Below are 22031 nucleotides of genomic sequence, written 5' to 3' on the forward strand. Positions count from 1 at the left end.
TCTCTTTCCTATAAAGAATGTTCTTTAGCTTTAAGTGTTTTTTTCTGATTTAGATTATCATAAAATTGGTGAAAATTCTGCTGAAAAATATTGAAGCAGAGTTTTCACTAATTTTATGACAATTTTTTAAAATTTTGATTTAATTTTTTTTTCATTAGTTGGAGGCTAATTTCTTTACAATATTGTAGTGGTTTTTGTCATACATTGAAATGAATTAGCCATGGATTTACATGTATTCCCCATCCCGGTCCCCCCACCCACCTCCCTCTCCACCCGATCCCTCTGGGTCTTCCCAGTGCACCAGGCCCGAGCACTTATCTCATGCACCCAACCTGGGCTGGTGATCTGTTTCACCCTAGATAATATACATGTTTCGATGCTGTTCTCTTGAAACATCCCACCCTTGCCTTCTCCCACAGAGTCCAAAAGTCTGTATTTTAGAAATAATTATGGTCTAGTTATTTGGCAGTTATACAAAACGATCATCTCCAAAGCGGACTCCAGGATAAAAAATTTAATTATTTAAAATGTGTGAAAGCAGGGTCGCTCAGTCATGTCTGACTTGTTCTGACTCCATGGACTGTGGCCCACCAGAATCCTCTGTCTGTGGTATTTTCCAGGCAAGAGTTTTGGAGTCGGTTGCCATGCCCTCCTCCAGGGCATTTTCCTGACCCAGGGATCGAACCCACGTCTCCTATGTCTCCTGCATGGCAGGTGGATTCTTTACCCCTTGAGCCACTGGGGAAGTCCAACTATTTTAAATAGTAGCTTTATAATCACTTTAGTAATTAAGCTGTAATTGGCCTTCCTTTCTTGTATCTTAGCTTCATGTTTATTTCAAATCCTTCCTTCACTAGGTTACGTGCTTCATTTATGCTTCTCCATGTTTCAGACATGTTTTGACTCAGTAGAACTGTGTTTGTCTTTAAAGCCTTATGTGGATTTTTTCTTTTTATTTTAAAAAAATCAAACAACAAAATAAAATATCTAGTTTATTAGTAGAGTTTATCGTTCTGTTGACAGGTTTTTTTTTTTTTTTTTTTTGCATTTGGCAAATGTTGTTCCCAATGCTTTGAATAAATTACTCAACAAAAATTCAATCTTTTGAGTCTTCTCATTCTTTTTCTTTCTGTCTTCTACAGATTTGTTTATTATTATCTGTTTTCAACTAGTACTGGTACTTGTATTTTGCTTGTTGATGCATAATCTTGGCAACTCTTGTGTTTCTGTTGGTGAAATATTTGTGTGGATTCTATCATAGTCATGTGTTAATTTTCATTAATACTTAACATTAAGCAGTTTTCTATTATTGTATGCTTATATTAACTTTCCATTCTTCATTGCCAACCCTTTTATATTAACCAAACAATGTAATTTCCTTTGATTATAAGTTAAAATTTGGCTGAGTGGGTAGATATAGATATATACATAAATATAAACATAGATGTTAATGATCAATCTCTATTTTCTGATCTAGTTTGAAATGGACTGCTAAGGTTATAATTAGAAAAGAATAGATAGTGTAGCTAGGACTTTTCTTGGTGCCAGCACAATGTTTGAGAAGAAAGTTTAGCAATAGCAGGGAGATGATAATTAATTTAGCATCTTTCATTAGTGGTAAAGTGTGATTGCTAGAAAGAAAAATAGTCTCTTGGGTGGGAACTAAAAACAGTGGTGAAAGTACACAATCTTTGGACAGAAAAACAGTGGAAAACCTCCCTATGGTGGCAGGTGACCCTAGAAAATTTAGCATAATTACACAAAATAGGAATATGCAAAGTGTGAAGAAAAAAGGGAAAAAGAAGTCCACCTAGGAATGTTGAGAGAGAAAATTGTCCACAATTTCGGCTATTTTGTGATTATGTGTTATCAGTGTGGGAGTAGTGACTGTCTAGTTCCAAGAGCATATTAAGATTTTTGTCATGTATAGTCTGTATATTAATGAAAACATCATATTAGCATTATTTTATTGATCCTCATAGGAAACAATACAAATGGTTCAGTGTGTGGCTTCTGATTATATAAAACTGATAATAAGTGGCAAATGACCACATATTTTTTTCAGTAAAAATGTGGTATATGTATTCTGTATTGAGAAAAGCTAAAGTAAATGTATCAAAATGAGAGAAAAATAGATCTTTGGTATAAACGCATTCATTATGCCATTAAAAAAATTCCACAAAATTTTGCTTCTATTGTGTATTAGTTATTTATAAACCTGATTCACATGAAAATAGGAGCAAATATTTTAATAATATATTTATGTAGTATCAAAAAAGATTTCTTTTTTTGCAGCCAACTCTTCTTTTAAATTCTAATTTCAGCACTCTTTGCCGGTTTGGAGAAATGATTTGTCAGCTGCTGTGTGAACAGCAAAGTGCGAGAGGAGTCTTAAACGCACAAGTATTAGGAAAGGGCCCGAGATTCTGAACTAATGCTGCTTGTTTCTTAATAGCGTTAGATCTACTAAATATTTTAAAAGCTTTTAAAGATTAATGGCTCTTTTGCATTCCCCACAGTGCTGATGACTTGGTTGTGTCTGATTTTGGACTGACATCATCAGTATTGACTTGAACCATTACATGGGTTCTGTTCTCATTAGGCCTGATGAGTGTCCTGGCCAGCTTTTGTTGCAGAATGAGAACTTTTTATATGATGAGAATACCAGTAACAAATGGAAATTCCATGGGCACTGAAATGGAACCTGTCAGCATTGGGTTCAGTGTCTAATTTACTAAGACCTTCAGTAATACCTTTTTAAAATTTATCAGTGAGCTCTGATGAAGCTTTTCTTGGGAGACTGGCCTCACATTCCTTTGACTGGAGTTATTCATCTTGCCCTGGGCCACAAGCCTGTACATTAACTCATTTCAGTCTTTGGAAGCACTCACCATGTAACAAGTCTCTGTTTTAGCATATATCTTGTGTGTTTAGCATGTATCACTTGTTTACAGGTCACTCCCCTGCTGGAATGTGAGCTCCTTAAGGATGAGAAATAAGTTGTTTTCTTCTTTGCATCGCCCCAGCTCTCAGCCCTGGGTGGAAAGGAAAGCTCTAAGAGCATTGAAACGGAGCATTACGAAAGGCTTTGGCTGTGTTTCACAATTGAAATCTGTTCATTTAGGTTAGAGTTAGTGACATTGTTTGACTGGAAAATGCTAGTGAGAATCATTCCTTAACCAGAAAAACTGAAATGTAGCTATTCTATTTAGTATATATATTATATATATAAAACAATTGAATTTAATCATCAGCATTTCTTTAATAACATTTCAAATTGAAGAAAGATAATTGGCTCAAGTGATTCAAATGCCTTTAAAATCTCTACTGTAATTTCTAAATATTATGTTTTTCCTTTTCAAATATATTTTACTCTTTTTTTATAATTAAATATTATTGTAGACACCTTTTCATCAATATTCTGTTTCATGTATAAATTGATTATCTATGGTATTCTTTTTGATGTCTTTGACTTGGAAATCCACAGATGTAACTGATGAAAAGAGATTTCTGGCTTTATTTAATTCAGCCTTAAGACTTCAGTCTGACTTCATTTAAAGAAGTCAAGATAAGTGTGCTTCTGACTTTATTAATTGTCAGAGAGGAGATTTCTCAGCCTCTTTAGTAATTTGTTAATATTTCTGCTGTTGTAGTTCATTTTAGAAAGCTTTCTAGGTCCATGATGCCCTTTTCTTAAAACAAGGGACATATTTTAACATTTCAACATTTTAATTATATTACTTTTAAGTTTCGAATCACTGTGCCTGTGTCACAGTTACAATAATCGGTTTTTAAATAATATCTTTGAGAAATGGTTATATACATTTTCCATATATAAACAGCAATTCTCTCAATTTCCTTGAAAAACTGTTGTAGGTGTGGAGCGTACTCTGTATTACAGCTGTCTTTTGCTGATTTTTTGGATCCATTTCCAAATTAAATTGAGAATCAATATTTTAAGAAATGTGTTAGCTCTTTGGCTTTCTTATTCTGCATTGCTCAAAGGCCATTTTGTTTTCAGTCTTGCTTAACTATGGAATATCAGAATTTCTGATCCATTATCTTTATTTCCTCCAGGTTATTAGCTTAATGACCTAAAGAAAAATTAATTCTTATAGTACTGAAAGTGACATTCCCTGTCTATATAGCCTGTTGATCCAGTTTCGTTGTTGTTGTTTGGTTGCTAAGACGTGTTCAACTGTTTTGCGACACCATGGATTGTAGCCCGCCAGGCTTCCCTGTCCACAAGATTTCCCAGGCAAGAATACTGGAATAGGTTGCCTTTTCCTTCTGCAGGGAATCTTCTCAACCCAGGGATTGAACCCATGTCTCCTGCTTGGCAGGCAGATTCTTTGCCACTGAACACTTGGGAAACCCCAATCCAGTTTTGAGGCCCCACTAGATTTTCATCATCAGTGGCAAGATAATTTATAATACTTCAAAAAGTTTGCTATGAAAGTTTAAAAAGTTGATTTAATATTCATTTTATTTACACTCTTTTTTATATTTTAGGTTGCTTTCTATGCGAGTTATCCATGTAGTGAAGTAAAAGTCATCAAATTGATGTTAACCTTTGCATAATTTCTGCTTTCCTGAAGCAAATTTTTCTTGTAAAGATAGGATATTACATGATTACTGAAGTTGCTGACCGCCAGCTACTGAGAGACAATGTCTCTGACACAATTTTTGACTGGAATAAAAGAAATAACTTTGAAATGGTTAATGTAATTGTAAGAGTCGTTGTGAACATATGGTTCTCCATTCTGAAGGGTTTAAAATCTTGAGTTCTGCAGAGTTCCATATTTTATACATTATCAGGAGTTTATTAGCAAAGTTGTTGAGATAGGATTTGAAATAATACCTAAATTTAACTTTAAGGAGATATTAATTTATACTCCTTTATGTTCCTTTTTGTGAAAGAAATTGGTAATTAGGTGCAATTAGGGTGATTGACTCTCAGAGCAGGCTAAATTAAAGTACCAGGAATGGGGAAGAAGCAATGAGAAAAGAGCACTTGAGACTTATTCATGCTGAAAGAGTCTTTTATAGAATCTCTAGAGTCAGGTAGAGGTAGACTTAAATTCTTTCACAAGTACAACCTTATATTTTGATTGACTTGCAAATTATATATCTTGATAGAAATCAGATATTTCTACTTTGTCTCACTGAATAGGCATATGTGTTTGAGGGTGATAAAGCCCTGGATAGGAAGATGTATCTTACTCATATTTATGTTCTTAGTGCCTGACACACAGTGGCTACTCAGTAATTTAGAGAATAAATGAGTGAATGCATTGACTGAATGAGTGAAAAACCCTTAGTGATCAGTGTGGACAGTCTAAATTGTTAGGCTATGTTATCCTGCCTCTCTGGTCCTGTATGCACTTTTTCTCTACTAGGTAAATCCTCAGTAGGATATTAAACTATTGTCACCATGATTTTCAGAAGCAACTGACCTCCTCTTATTTTTAGGAAATCCTGTGTTCTTGAATAGGCTTTAATGGAATTCACTCAGTATGGTTTCTGGTTCAAATCATATCATTATTTTCATTTTGGTTTATTACTGAATAATTTATTAATAGTAAATAATTTGCCAATAGTGAATAGTAAAATGCAGCTGTCATTGATTGCTCCTTGAGGTCCAATATCTTTTTTTGTAAGGGAAAAAATGTTTTAAAGGGAAAAAATATTTTGTAGTGATTATAGGATTTTGAAATTATTGAACGGGAGTGGATTATAAGAAAGATTTTCGTGATAATATGGGAGAGGTAACAAAATTTTCCTTAGCATTCCCGTGATGGTTCTTGACTTCCCTCTTTGACTATATTGTGTGTGTGTCTTTTATACTGCTGTTTCTTTATCTATGCCCTAATAATAGATTCTCCAACTCTCAGTTGACCTTTTACTCTGCTGCTGCTGCTGCCAAGTCGCTTCAGTCGTGTCCGACTCTGTGCGACCCCATAGACGGCAGGCCACCAGGCTCCTCCATCCCTGGGATTCTCTAGGCAGGAATACTGGAGTGGGTTACCATTTCCTTCTCCAATGCATGAGAGAAAAAAGTGAAAGTGAGGTCATTTATCGTGTCTAAGTCTTAGCAACTCCATAGACTGCAGCCTACCAGGCTCCTCTGTCTATGGGATTTTCCAGGCAAGAGTACTGGAGTGGGGTGCCATTGCCTTTTCCACCTTTTACTCTAATAGTTTCCTAAAGACAATTTCTTTGGAGAATAGCATCTATTTTCAAGGTTTCAAATGTCACAGGAATGAAGCTAATTGCAGTTTATTTCTCTTTAGTTTTAATCTCACAATTGAACACCAATTCCAGTATTATCAAATGATCTAACATACATTTCTCTTTAAGTTCTCCCAGGCAGTTCAAGTTTAACATGCCTGAAACAGTTTGTTCATTCTTATCCTTCTCTAGCTTCAGAAACTTGGACTCATCTTTGGTCCTACATACTTTATCTCCAATTCATTTTTCCTTTTTAATTTCTTTTTTTGGGGGGGGGGAATAGGGTGACTTTTGCATATTTTCCATTTTCACTGTCCTCCTCCCAATTCAGTCACTTTTCTCATCATGTCCATAATCATTTTTCTTATAGCTACTTAACTGTTCTTCCAGTCCACATACCTCTTAATATTGTTGTTTGCTTGAGCATCTTGCTTTCCCCTGAAGACCTGTGAGTGCTTTGCATTGCCCAGAATTACAATTTCAACTCATTAGATTGGAATTCACTGTCTTCTTTAAATTTGCCCCACCCTGCCTTTCTGGTTTTCACCCAGCCCTTCAGCCTCTAACTTCAACCACTCTGGCCATACCAGTCAGCACAGGTGCTCTTCAGCATGTCTGATCTTTTACTTTTCTTCAAGATTTAACTCATTCTGTTTCTGTTTTGTGAAGCCACCTCTTTCTAGCATACAGGATTTTTTTTATTCTCAGAATTCCTGTAGTACTTATCTAAGCCATTAATTGAGCAGTTAATCATTTACAATGTTGTGACATTTTTGAATGGAATCATTTATTTTCAGTTTTTATATTTTTCCAGATGTATATGTTTCTTTGCAAACTAATTCTGAAGTCCTTTACTGAGTCCTTAGGAGCAGGGACTTTATTTTATACTTTAAACTATTATTTTAAAGCATTTTTTCATTGTAAAGATAAAACCTCATCTAGTGCCATAATCTTCTAGTTAAAATTAAGCTTTTAGTAAATCATGCCTTTTCTAATATTTTTCGTGTATTCAAAAATATTAACTCAAGAAACATTTAAAACTTTGTTAAGATTATCCTGTATGCCATGAACAGGTCTTAGGATCCATATACTTTAGTATATAGTACCATGTATACTATATGTAGTCTATATAGTATGATAGCCAGTCATGTTAGTTGATAAAACAGGTTGATTGAATAGTTCATCAGTGGAAGGAGTAATGAATTAGAATTGCATGCATCTAGTTTGGATATATCCTGGAGACTGACTTATCCTCATAGTAACCTATAAAAATAACTCTAGGAGCTCCCATCAGAGAATGTATATAATTAATTTAAGATACTAGACTTGTAAAACAGATGATTCATAATCTCTAAATATGAAACTAATGTATTATAAAAGATTTTAAAAAGAAAGTAAAATAACATAGAAGTTATATACTTAAAAGCCCGAGTGGATGATACTGCAAATGCTGTAAATAGTCAAACACTGAAAATGACTCAGTGAATAAATTAATGAAGTATCAGCTGAAGAAATGCTAATGTGAACGTGAAAGTCGCTCAGTCGTGTCTGACTCTTTGTGACCCCATAGGACCTATACGGTCCATGGAATTCTCCAGGCCAGAATACTAGAGTGGGTAGCCTTTCGCTTCTCCAGAGGGTCATCCCAACCCAGGGATCGAACCCAGGTCTCCTGCATTGCAGGCAGATTCTTTACCAGCTGAGCCACGAGGGAAGCCCAGTGCTAAGATAAATACAAACTTAGCTTTTAAGTTGTTGCAGCAGAGGAGCAATCTAACGAGAGGCAAAATAAAATAATGGGTGTGTTTTCCTTTAAAAAGTTAATAGGGCATTTTTTTTATAGCAGTTTTAAGTTTACAGAAAAACTGAGTATACAATTTCCATATACCCTCTTGCACATATTCGACTTCATACAGTTTCCCATATTAACAGCAGCTTACATTACTGTGGTATATTTGTTGAAATTGCTGATGCTGAATTAATAATATTGATGTGTTATTATTAATTAAATTTAATACTTTCAGTTCAGTTCAGTCACTCAAGTCATGTCCGACTCTGTGACCCCATCGACTGCAGCACACCAGGCTTCCCTGTCCATCACCAACTCACGGAGCTTGCTCAAACTCATGTCCATTGAGTCAGTAATGCCATTTACATTAGGGCTTATTCTGTTTTTAGAGGTCTATGTCATGAAGTTTTTCTCTTTTATTTACTTCTAAGAATTTTTGGTTGTATCTAGGGTTTAATTTGGAAATAATTTTTATTTGGACATAAATTCTTTGGGTAAATGCTGAGGAAAATGATTGCTAGATCATATGATAAGACTGTGTTTAGCTTTGTAAGAGATCACTACTATTTCTTTGAAAGTGGCTGTACCATTTTGCCTTCCCAGAAGCACGAAATGGGAGTTCTTGTTACTCCACTTTCTTGTCACCAGTTGGTGGTGTCACCATTTGTTTCTCTGCCATTCTGTTAGATATGTAGTGATATCAAAAGTAGGGGAAACCACTAGGTCATTCCAGTCTGACTTAAATAAAATCCTTTATGATTATACAGTGGAAGTGACAACTAGATTCAAGGCATCAGATCTGATGAACAGAGTGCCTGAAGAACTATGGATGGAGGTTAATAACCTTGTACAGTAGGTGATGATCAAAATCATACATGAGAAAAAGAAATGCAAAACGTAAAGTGGTTGTCTGAGGAGGCCTTACAAATGGCTGAGAAAAGAAGAGAAGTGAAAGGCAAAAGAGCAAAGGAAAGATATACCCTTATCAATGCAGAATTCCAAAGAATAGCTAGGAGAGATATGAAAGCCTTCTTAAGTGAACAATGCAAAGAAATAAAGGAAAACAGTAGAATGGGAAAGACTACAGGTCTCTTCAAGAAAATTAGAGATACCAAGAGAACATTCCATGCAAAGATGGGCATAATAAAAGAGAGAAATGTTATGAACCTAACAGAAACAGAAGATATAAAGAAGAGGTGGCAAGAATACACAGAAGAACTGTACAAAAAAGGTCTTAATGACCTGCCTAAACATGATGGTGTGATCACTCACCTAGAGCCAGACATCCTGGAGTGCAAAGTCAAGTGGGCCTTAGGGGGCATTACTATGGACAAAGCTAATGGAGGTGATGAAATTCCAGCTGAGCCATTTCAAATCCTAAAAGATGATGCTGTGAAAATGCTGCACTTAGTATGTCAGCAAATTTGGAAGACTCAGTAGTGGCCACAAGACTGGAAAAGGTCAGTTTTCATTCCAATCCTAAAGAAGGGCACTGCCAAAGAATGTTCAAACTACAGCAAAATTGCACTCATGTCACATGCTAGCAAGGTAATGCTCAAAATCCTTCAAGCTAGGTTTCAACAGTTTGTGAACTGAGAACTTCCAGGTGTACAAACTGGATTTAGAAAAGGCAGAGGATGCAGAAGTCAAATTGCCAACATCTGTTGGATCAAAGAAAAGCAAGGGAATTCCAGAGAAACATCTACTTCTGCTTCATTGACTACTCTGAAGCCTTTGACTGTGTGCATCACAATAAACTGTGCAAAATTCTTAGATGGGAATACCAGGCCACCTTACCTACCTCCTGAGAAATCTGTAGTCAGGTCAAGAAGCAACAGTTAGAACCAGACATGAAACAGCGGACTGGTTCAATATTGGGAAAGAAGTAAGTCAAGCCTGTATGTTGTCACCCTGCTTATTTAACTTATATGCAGAGTACATCGTGAGGAATGCTGGGCTGGATGAAGCTCAAGTTGGAATCAAGTTTGCTGTGAGAAATATCAATAACCTCAGATATGCAGGTGACACCACCCTTATGGCAGAAAGCGAAGAGGAGCTAAAAAGCCTCTTGATGAAGGTGAAAGAGGAGAGTAAAAAAGCTGGCTTAAAACTCAGCATTCAAAAAACTAAGATCATGACATCTAGTCCCATCACCTCATGGTGAATAGATGGGGAAACAATGGAAACAGTGAGAGACTTTATTTTCCTGGGCTTCAAAATTACTGAAGATGGTGACTGCAGCCATGAAATTAAAAGACACTTGCTCCTTGGAAGAAAAACTATGACAAACCTAGATGGCATATTAAAAAGCAGAGATGTCACTGCCAACAAAGGTCCATCTAGTCAAAGCTGTGGTTTTTCCAGTAGTCATGTATGGATTTGAGAGTAGGACCATAAAGAAGGCTGAGAGCTGAAAACTGAAGCTTTCAAATTGTGGTGCTGGGGAAGACTTTTGAGAGTCCCTTGGACAACAAGGAGATCAAATCAGTCAGTCCTTTTGAATTCTGTAAAGCAATTATCCTTCAATAAAAAATAAATTATTAAAAAAAATCAGTCAACCGTAAAGGAAATCAACCCTGAATTTTCTTGGGAAGCACTGAAGCTGAAGCTCCAATACTTTGGCCACTTGATGTGAAGAACTGACTCATTTGAAAAGACCCTGATGCTGGGAAAGACTGGGGGGCAGGAGGAGATGGGGACAACAAAGGACGAGATGGTTGGATGACATGACTGATTCAATGGACATGAGTTTTGAGCAAACTCCAGTAGTTAGGGAAGGGCAGGGAAGCTTGGCATGCTGCTGTCCATGGGATTGCAAAGAGTCAGACATGGCTGATGGACTGAACAATGATAGCAATTTACTATGTTGAGCATCTTTTCATATTGTTATGTGTCATTTGCATATTGCATATCTTCCTTGGAGAAGTTAAAATACTTTGCTCACTTTTTAATTGCGCTATTTCCTTATTGTTTAAACAGTTCTTTATATATTTTGGATAATAGCACTTTATCAAATTTGATTAGCTCATATTTTATCCTAGTCTGTGGCTTACATTTTTTTTTTCCTTTGAACTGTGTCTTTTGCAAGTCAGAGTTTTTAAGTTTAATGAAAGTCAGTTTATTTTTTAAAATCATTGATCATGCTTTTGATGACTTAAAGTCATCACTAAACCCAACATGACCTAGATTTTCTCTTATTTTATCTTCTAGGAGTTTAAAGTTCTGTGTTTTTCACTGGGGCCTATGATGCATTTTGGGTTAATTTCTGTAAATTTCAGTATCTAGATTCTTGTGTTTTGTTGTTTGCTTTGCACATGTAAGACTGTTGTTCTAGTACCAGTTGTTGAAAAAGACTATTATTTCTCCACTGGGTTCTTGCTCCTTTGTCAAAGATATATGTAATATATTTCTGTGTTCTCTATTTTGTTCCCCTATTTTATTTGTCTTTTCCTTTACCAGTATCACAGTGTCTCTCTCAATGACTGTAACTTAACAGAATATCTTGAAATTTAGGTACTGTCAGTCCTGTGAGTTTGTTCTTCAATATTATGTTAATTATTCTGGGTCATTTGTTTTTTTGATATAAATTTTACAATTAGTTTGTTATTATCTGTAAAATAATTTTCTTGAATTTAATTCAATTACAGTAAACCTATAGATGAAGTTGGGAAAAACTAATATCTTGGCAATATTGAGTCCTTTTATTCATAAACATGGATTATCTCTCTATTTAGTTATTTAATTTTTTTATCAGTTTTAAAATTTTGTACATAATTTTTCTCATATATATTTTGTACATAATTTTTGGATTTATACCTAAGTATTTTAATTTTTCTGCTAATGTAAATAATGTTTTAAGTTTGAAATTCCATTTGTTCATCATTAGTGTATGAAAAAGTAATTGATTTTTGTACATTAACCTTGTATCTTGTAACTCTGCTACAATTGCCTATTAGTTTCAAAAATTTTTTTGTTGATTATTTGGGACTTTCTATATGATGATAATTTTATTTGTGAACAAAGAAAATTTTATTTCTTCCTTCCCAATTAAAAGTATACTTTTGATTTTATTTTCTTATTGCATTAGTTAGAACTTACAGTACAATGTTACATAGAACTTGTGAGATGGGACAGCCTTGTCTTGTTCTTGATCTTAGTGGGAAAGCATCTAGTTACTCACCATTAGTTATGATGTTAATTAAAAGAGTTTTTGGTAGATATTCTTCATCAAATGAGGAAATTCTCTTCTGTTCCTAGTTTTATGAGAGTTTTGTTCATTTTTTTCATGAATGAGTATTGGATCTTGTCAAATGATTTTTCTATCTCTAGCAATATGCTCATTTGATCTTACTTATTTAGCATGCTAATGTAATGGATTAAATTACTTTATTTTTAAATGTTGAACCAACCTTGAATAACAAATAAATCCAACTTGGTTGTGGTGTTTAATTTTTAAAAATAATTTGTTTAATTTATTTTGCAAATATTTTGTTGAGGATTTTCATGTGTTTGTGAGAGATATTTATCTGTTGTTTTCCTTGGTAATCTGTAGCATCTTTTTCAGGTTTGGATTCTAAAGTAATTCTGGCCTCACAGAATGAGTTAGGCAGTGCTCCCTTTGACTGTAAGTTCTGGAATGAATTGCAGAGGATTGGCATCATGTTTCCTTTAAACCTTAGGTAGAATTAACTAGTGAACCTGTTTGGGGCTAGTGCTTTCCATTATAGGTGATTAATAATCAACTTGATTTTCTTTAATAGATTTGTGTTTATTCAGATTATTTCTCCTAGTATAAGCTGTCACAGACTGTGTTTTCCAAGGAAGAGCCCTATTTTTTTCTAGCTTATCAGCTTTTGGGGTATATAGTTTTTCATAATACTCTTTTATTAATTTATTATTACCCATGTGATCAGTAGCAATCTCCCTCTCTCATTTCTCAAATCAGTCTCTCTCTTCTTTCTCTCTGGTTAGTTGACTAGTCGTTTATAAATTTTCTATATCTTTTTACAGATCCAGATTTTGATTCTATTGATTTTTTTCTATTGATTTCCTATTTTCAGTTTTATGTATTTTTCAAAGTGAAAGTTGCTCAGTCGTGTCCGGCTCTCCGCTGTTCACTTTTTCTCTTAGAGCTCTTAAAACATTAATCTCATTATTTTAGATTCCTGTCCTGGTAATCCCAAAGTCTCTGACATATCTAAGCTTTGTTTGTCTCTTCAGACAGTGTTTTCCTTTTAGTTGTCTTGTGATTTTTTTTGTTGAAACTCAAAACATATAAGGGCTTCCTGGGTGGCTCGGTGGTGAAGAATCTGCTGCCAGTGTAGGAGCCACAGGAGATACAAGTTCAGTCCCCGGATTGGAAAGTTTCTCTAGAGGAGGAAATAGCAACCCACTCCAGTATTCTTGCCAGGATAATCCCATGGACAGAGGGACCTGGTGGGCTACAGTCCATGGGATTGCAAAGAGTTAGACATGACTGAGCAACTGAGCACGCATGCAGGCATGATATATTGATTAAAAGGAACTGAGGTAAATAGACCTTTAATGTAAGGTGGTTTTTTTTGTTTGTTTATCTGGTTTAGGGTTAGGCTGTGTTACTGTTTGGGCTTCCCTGGTGGCTCACCAGTAGAGAATCTGCCTGTCAGTGCCGGAAACTTGGGTTTGATCACTGGGTTGGGAAAGTCCTTGGTAAAAGAAAATGGCAACCCACTCCAGTATTCTTGCCTGGGAAATCTCATGGACATAAGGACCTTGGTGGATTGTAGTTCATAGGGTTGCAAAGAGTCGGACATGACTTAACAATTAAACAGCAACAACATATTTCTGTTCACTGTAGCTGTAGGTGTCTGATGCTAAAATTTCCTCTATGATCCTTCTTTTCATAGCCCCTGTTGTCTTTGTGTTTCTTTAAAGACTCCTTAAATAGGGTCTGGGTGTTACTGTTCTTTCCATTGCAACCCACTTACTATACAGTGCCTCATATCAATGGGCTTCCCTGGTGGCTCAGAGGTTAAAGCGTCTGCCTGCAATGTGGGAGACCTGGGTTCGATCCCTGGGTCGGGAAGATCCCCTGGAGAAGGAAATGGCAACCCACTCCAGTATTCTTGCCTGGAGAATCCCATGGATGGCAGAGCCTGGTGGGCTACATTAGTCCATGGGGTCGCAAAGAGCCGGACATGACTGAGTCACTTCACTCACTCACTCAGTCACGTATCAATGTGGTCGTAAGCTGTGGGGGGAAGGGAAGAATTCTATAAATTTTATGATTAGTCCTTATTTTTATATGAGCCTGTTTCTCTGGGTTGTGACCTTCACAAATGCATCTATTCCTTTCATCCTTAAATGAGACAATAGGGCTAGAGATGGCTGGATTTGGCATTTCCCTTAATCAATGGACTTGCCCTGTGGCTTAAACGGTAAAGTGTCTGCCTACAATACAGGAGTCCTGGGTTTACTCCCTGAGTCAGAAAGATCTCCTGGAGAAGGAAATGGCAACCCGCTCTAGTATTCTTGCCTGGAAAATCCCACGGATGGAGGAGCCTGGTAGGCCATAGTCCATGGGGTTGCAAAGAGTCGGACACGACTGAGTGACCTCACTTTCCTTTAATCAATGGCAAAGGCTAAAATAGGCTGGAGTTGGATGTTTTCCTTCCTCTAGAAGCTGATAGGCTCTGATGAAACCCAAGTGGTTTAGTCTTTAGCAGAAGATTTTTCTTTGAGTTTGTTTTTTTCAATTAATATCTGTTGCAAAATATAAATTTTTAAAATTGTGCCTAAAATAAGGAATAATAGATACTGAGTGAAATTTAAGAAGTTTTCCTCTGCTTTATGTTTGTTATATTAGCTTTGAGACATTTGTTAGATGTCTTCTAGAGTTTGGGCATTTAGTGGGTGAAATTGACAACTTACTGGCTTATAAGCAAATGAGGGTTTATTCTGTTGTGCTACTACTTGGTGAATTGCTTATTAACACTAAACTTAAACAGATATAAATGTAATTCTAGGATCGGTAGAGGATGTGCCTCCTGTAAATATCACTAACAGTTGTTAACCGTATTTCTAAGCTTAGGCTGATCATGGATTTCCCAGTGCCAACACCTGGAATGTGAAATCAAGAACCAATCAAAGTTGAACTTGTTCTTCTCTCTGGTTTAGTAGAGACACTTATCTGAAAGATTACCATGAATCGTAGGATTGTGAAGTTGCCTGTGATAACAGAAGGCATTTTTAAAAACTAGAACTTCTGCAAGTTTCCAAGATAATTAAAATGCTTAAGACAAATGCAACAGATGGCAAAAAGGGTTTGAACTAAATGTGTGTGACTTTTTTACTACTTAGTTTTTCATGATAATGTGTTTGTGCAGTTAAGGTGATGACCTTTTATGGTAACATTTGCAGATATATACAGTGGAATGTGCTCTCTGGAGTTGCTAATATCTGGCAATTTTATAATAGATATGAAAATACTTTGCTAATACTTTATATGTAATTTTTGTGTTGTAATATCAAATGACAAACTGTGAGGTTTCTTTTCTCTTCTCCTTTACCCAAAGGGTTTGAAAGAATTAACTGACAGTTTTAACATTTTGGAAAAGCTGGTTTAAAATTCAGTGTTCAAAAAACGAAGATCATGGCATCCAGTCCCATCACTTCATGGCAAATAGATGGGGAAACAATGAAAACAGCAACAGACTTTATTTTCTTGGGCTCCAAAATCACTGCAGATGGTGACTGCAGCCATGAAATTAAAAGATGCTTGCTCCTTGGAAGAAAAGCTATGACAAACCTAGACAGCATATTAAAAAGCTGAGACATTATTTTGTCGACAAAGGTCCGTCTAGTCAAAGCTTTGATTTTTTCCATTAGTCATGTATGGATGTGAGAGTTGAAGTATAAAGAAAGTCCAGAATACCATAAACAAAGTCAGAAGACAACTGATAAAATGCAATAAAATATTCACAGCATTTATACAGACAAAAGGTAATCTCCCTAATACACAAAGGTATTAGGGGTAATGGAGGGGTAAAGGATCAAAAGCCCTATAGAAAAATAGAAAAAGGACATGGATAATTCACAGAAAAACACAAGCAGATGAACATATGATAAACATGAAAAAATGATCAAATTCATTCATAATTAATGAATTATGTAAATTCAAACCACTAAAATATATTTCTCAGTTTTTAGAGTAGCAGAAAGTTTTTAAAAAAATGACAAATTCTGTCAGTGGGACTGAAAGGAAATCATCACATTCAAGCTTTGGTGAAAGTGAAAGTCACTCAGTCGTGTCCGACTCTTTGTGACCCCATGGACTGTATAGTCCATGGAATTCTCCAGGCCAGAAATCTGGAGTGGGTAGCCTTTCCCTTCTCCAGGGGATCTTCCCAACTCAGGGATCAAACCTGGGTCTCCCGCATTGGAGGCGCGATTCTTTACCAGCTGAGCCACATGGGAGGAATTGAAATTGATACAGTCCTTTGAATGGAAATTTGGTAATACCTAACAAAACTATGTATTTGTGCTCTGACCCAACATTTTCACTCCTAAGAAGTTATCATGGATCATATTTACCCAAAACATGCAAATTCATATTTATGAGATTATTTACTGTAATAGTATCTGTAATTGTGAAATACAGGAAATAACCTGGATGTCCACAGATAGGAGAGTGGTTGAATAAGCTGTAGTATAGTCCATATTTACCCAATATAGTATTATGCAGCTATAAGAAATAATAATGAAGATATTTATGAACTTATTTAGTTATTTCTAGTATTTACTATTAAAAATTGTTAAACAATATAGGGTGCTAGCCTTAATGTAAGAAAGGAGATACAAACAAATATATTGGTATTATGAAGAATGCATAAATGACCTGTAAAATGAAACAGTGGTATTCATCCAATCAGAACAGTAAAAAGAAAAAAAATTAATGAGGATCATGGAAGGGCCCTTTGGGATGACATCAAGCATACAAATACTTGCATTGTAGGATATTTGCATTCTTCTCAGCAGGAGGAGAAGATAGAGAGAAAGGGATAGAAAGTATATTTGATGAAATTATGACTTAAAATTTCCCTTATGTGAAAAATGAAATAGTTATCCAGGTCCAGGAAGTACAGAGAATCCCAAACTAGATGAACCCAAAAAGACCCATACCAGGACATCTCATATAAAAGTCATGTGTAAAGGAACCCTTGTAAAACTATCAGCTAATATTTCAGCAGAAATTTTGCAAGCCAGAATGAAGTGGCATGATGTATTTCAAGTGCTGTAAGGAAAGAACCTATATCCTATGATACTCTACTCAGTAAGGTTATTTATTGTTCAGAACTGAAGGAGAGATGAGTTTCCAACATGAGCAAAACCTAAAAAGTTAATTTCCACTAAACTGGCCTTCCAAAAAGTATCAAAGGGTCTTAGCATTTTTTAGCAATAAAATATTTTAAATTCATGTGTGTATACTATTTTTAGACATACTGCTATTGCACTTAATAGACAACAGTGGAGGATAAACATCACTTTTATATGCACTGGGAAATAAAAATGTTCATGCGACAGGTTACCGAGGTATTTGCTTATAGTATTCTGGAACTGAAACCAGAATATCTTTGAGGTATGTCTATACATCTTTAAACAAATATATATTATATGTAATATGATATACATATTTATTGTTTAAAGCATTAAAATTATAAATAAAATAAAAATCAAAGCAATGTAAAATTCAAAGATCTGTGGCATAATAATTCAGAGGATCCCAGGTTCACATTGCAGCTCAGATACTTACTAGGTCAAGGGCTTAGATGAAGTAGTCTTTTTAAGCTTCAGTTACCTCCTTTGGAAATGATCATAATATTAAATGATAATTGTTACTTACCTCATAGGGCTATTGTGAAGACTAAATGAGAAAATGTGTGTTAACCCCCTTTGCACATGCATCGTAAGGGTGCATTATGCTAGAACATATATGTATTAGAGTTTCTAAACAGTGAATGTGTTTATTGAAAGTTTTTTTCCCCCCCATAACTGGGCAGTTAGCTGCCTTGCTGTGGGAGAGATTTCTGACTCACTGACCAGCCTAGCACACAGTGACATGCTACATTTTTACCAGCCTTTCTTAACCAGGATGTATGGCTCTCTCTCTGATCTTTCTGATGCTTAGCCTAGTGGAACTTGCTCGCCATCTTCTGATATATTTTTAATGCTGTCTGCTTTTCTGCATTTCAGTAGGGGTTGTTCATCATCATTTTTCATTTGCTAAGTCATGTCTGACTCTTTATGGTCCCATGGACTGCAGTACGCCAGGCTCCCCTGTCCTTTACCATCTCCTGGAGTTTGCTCAAACTCATGTCCATTGAGTCAGTGATGCTGTCTAACCGTCTCATCCTCTGCCACCCCCTTCTTTTGCCTTAAGTCTTTCCGAGCATCTGAGCCTTTTCCAATGAGTCGGCTCTTTGCATCAGGTGGCCAAAGTATTGGAGCTTCAGCTTCAGCATCAGCCCTTCCAATGAATGTTCAGGGTTGATTTCCTGTAGGATGAACTGGTTTGATCTCCTTGCAGTCCAAGGGACTCTTAGGAGTCTTCTCTAGCATCATAATTTGAAAGTATCAATTCTTTGGCGCTCACCCTTCTTTATGTTCCAACTCTCACATCTGTACATGATTACTGGAAAAATCATAGTTTGGACTATGTAGACTTTTGTCAGCTAAGTGATGTCTCTGCTTTTTAATATGCTGTATAGGTTTATCAAGTTATTTATAATCTATATTTTCCCAGGTTCCATGGGGAATTAAAGCAAGATGTGGTAAGTGTTTCTGTGCTTTTTAATTCACTGTTTTAAGACCTTAAAGAAAGTAATGTAAATTGACTGGAAAAGAGAAAATTTTGAGAAAGATACAGATTTCATGAAGTTGGTGTAAATGATGTTGGAGAACTTATTGAATAATATGTAAAGCCATTGATAAGTGGAGATATTGACAGCTTGCAATTGAAACAGAAAACTGTTTGAAATGGAACTGGAAAAGCAAAGGATCAAGAGAAATCCTTTGGAAAAACTAATGAAGTTCTCAAATGTTTCTGTTTGATGGTATTTGTAATTATCTTTTATGTGTTAAATGTAAATTAATAGATATTATAATGAAATAATTTCAGAAATATCAACAAAAAACTGTTGTGTTTTATTCTTTGATTTAAAAATTATCACAGTTATAACTAAAATTTTGTTTTAATGTAACACAGAGAGAGCTTACTTTTTTTTTCTTCAAGTTCCCTTTTAAGGTGACATCCCTTCTGTAAACAGACTCAAGTGAACTTTGTAGGGACCAGTTAATCTTAGATAATGTTCTCTCTGTATCACCTTCTCCCTTGTTTCCTTCCCACCTTTAGTACACTGCACTTAGGATCTCCCCAATTCTGAGGTCTGAATTAGGACACATACCTGTTATCTAGCTTCCATATCCTGTGAACTTACTTTCAACTAGTCTGTACCCAAATGTGGTTTAAAGGTTTTAGGAGGTTCAGATTCAGACTGGTATTCTACCTAAGCTAAAATGATGGTAATGAGATCCACTTGATAAGTTGGGTAGTTTATCCTACAGAGTAAGATTGAAAGTTGGAATAAAACCAGATTATGAAAGATTTTAATTATCAATCTAAAAAGGAAATAAAATTTATCCTCTAAATTTTGCTCAGTTGCTCAATAGTGTCTAAGTCTTTGTGACCCTGTGGACTGTAGCCCGCCAGGCTCCTCTGTCCATGGGATTCTCGAGGCAAGAATACTGGAGTGAGTTGCCATTTCCTCCTCCAGGGATCCTGTAGGTTAGTGTTTCTCAAATTGTGTTCCATGGATCACTTGCATCAAAATCACTTGGGATAATATATTAAAACTCTATATTGTGCTCCACATCTATGAATCAGATTTTCTGGGGCTAACTTTAGGAATACAAATTAAAAAATATCTGTATGTGATTATTATGTGCACTATTGTTTTAGAGCCACTGCTAAACATAAGTAGTTTAAGAATTTTTTCCTTGCAATTTTCTTTTTCATTTTAGGATATTTATGATAATACATAAGGAAAGTTTTGTCACAAAGAACTTTGAAGTAATGTCATACTTACCTGGAATTATAGTTTCATAATGTCTTTAGATATCATTTCTAAGCTTACTTAAAAAATATTTTTCATATTTAACTCTATATTTAAAATAATGTAAAGATAGCATTAACACTTAATTCCATGCTTTTGAGATTTTTCTTAAAAAACAAATTTTCTTCGAAAGTGTTATCTGAATCTTTCAGTTTCTTCATAAGGAGGCCACTGCTCTTATGCAACATTGAAATAACAACATTGTTTTCACCCATTAAAATACCACTGCAAGATATTGTGAGTCGGCTCATTTGCCTTAAATTTTCTTTTTTAACAAATAAGGCAGTGTTTTGAGTTATGCCAGATGTACAAATGAGAGATTTGAGTGCATTTGTAGAATTTAAATTGAAATGCTAATGAGATTCTGACAGGCAGAAAAAACAACACAGCCTACATTTTCATCTGTTTTATTAAAGTCATTATTTAACTGGAAAAAACACATTATTTAGAGCCATTTATTTATGTGGCATTTGTAATTCAGCTCTTAAATTTTATCCAATTAAAGTGCTTCTCATTCCATTTCGCTTAATGTGGTGGATTGTTGTGGGCATTCATCTTTCACTGTTTCTCTGTCTTATTCAGCTGTAGAGTGGCAGTAACTCAACTGAATGAATGCATCTCTCTCTCTCCTTTTTTTTTTTTTTTTTACTAATGCTTACATGTGCTGCTTCATGCTGTGGTACTACATTGACATCTTTATTTTTTATTTTCAGTAATTCCACTGAAATTTCATGGTAGATTATCACACAAGACTGTTTATGGTTATTTCATGCTTTGCTTATTTCGCTAGAATTTCTGAAATGTGAAAGTAAGGAAAAAAGTAGCGTTAAATAAAACCATATTTCTGAGAGGATAAAATGATCTTAGAGATCATTGAACATAGGGCACTAAACCTTTTTAAGTACTATTTCAATAAAGATATCCCATGCCTTACCAAAAATATTTCTGATTTTTAAAACTTTTGATTATTACTCATTTGTGCATGTTTTCAGTTTTTTTCACAGTTTCTTTAAACAAAGACTTTTTGTGAATGTTTGAGATTTGTTAAAATGTCTTTATTTTGAACATTGTTTTAGAGCAAAATTTAGGCCTCTTTTACTTATGCTTACCTACCCAACTCTTAGATGAGGTTACAATTAAAGTATTTGAGATTGTAGAGACTTAAAATTTTATGTAAATACAGAAAATAAGTACATTTAGAGGAAAAAAATAGTACAGAATTTCACAGGATAGCGTGAGGCTGGCTGAGGTCAAGCTCATGTTGGAATGCAGACTTTATGGGAGGGTCTGAAAGACAATGCGCCTCCTTGAGAAGACAGCTTCCATGAAGAGAGTGAAATATGTGAACCCAGGGTTGTACAGATGTCACCCTGAATGTCAGGTCTTCTTTCACTTGCATTTACAACAGGTTTGGGGATTTTTACATAGTAACAATGCTTCATATATTTTAAACTGCCTGATGATGCTTTTATGAAAATCTGTGGTAAAAGAAACTCTATTAGCATAAAAACCATTTCAGTTAATGTTCATTGAATAAAGTCTCTATATTAACTAGAAATTGAACCCATGACTGTCACTTCCCAGACATTTATATAAAGATTCTCTCAAGGGTGCTCCATTAAGCAGCATTAAGGAATTTTATACACAGATCTGCATCCTTATATCTGAGACGTTTGTAAGAGAGAGACACTTGATGTGGCAGAAAGGCTTATGAACAGAGATCAGGAGACTGAATTCTGGTTCAGACTCAACAGTAATGAGCCATGTTGACCTGGATACACCACTTGGCTTCATCAAGCTTGAGTTCTTCATCTGCAGAACGAAGAGCATTACTCACTCTGTCGGTGTTATATTATGATCCT

At 35.3% G+C, this 22031-nt stretch overlaps 1 protein-coding gene across 4 annotated transcripts in view; it reads left to right on the forward strand.

The window, feature by feature from the left end:
* Nucleotides 1–22031, forward strand: part of MACROD2 (mono-ADP ribosylhydrolase 2) — a 2170814-nt gene that overhangs the window by 164274 nt on the left and 1984509 nt on the right. The window contains exon 3 of one of the 4 annotated variants that reach the window (XM_070471911.1): nucleotides 18801–18828. The exons of the other annotated variants lie outside the window; for them this stretch is intronic. Within the exon in view, the coding sequence (XP_070328012.1) occupies nucleotides 18801–18828 (28 nt within the window). The remainder of the gene's footprint in view (nucleotides 1–18800; nucleotides 18829–22031) is intronic. 4 annotated transcript variants of the gene reach the window in all.

This window comes from Odocoileus virginianus, chromosome 9 (assembly GCF_023699985.2).
Source record: "Odocoileus virginianus isolate 20LAN1187 ecotype Illinois chromosome 9, Ovbor_1.2, whole genome shotgun sequence".
NCBI lineage: Eukaryota > Metazoa > Chordata > Mammalia > Artiodactyla > Cervidae > Odocoileus > Odocoileus virginianus.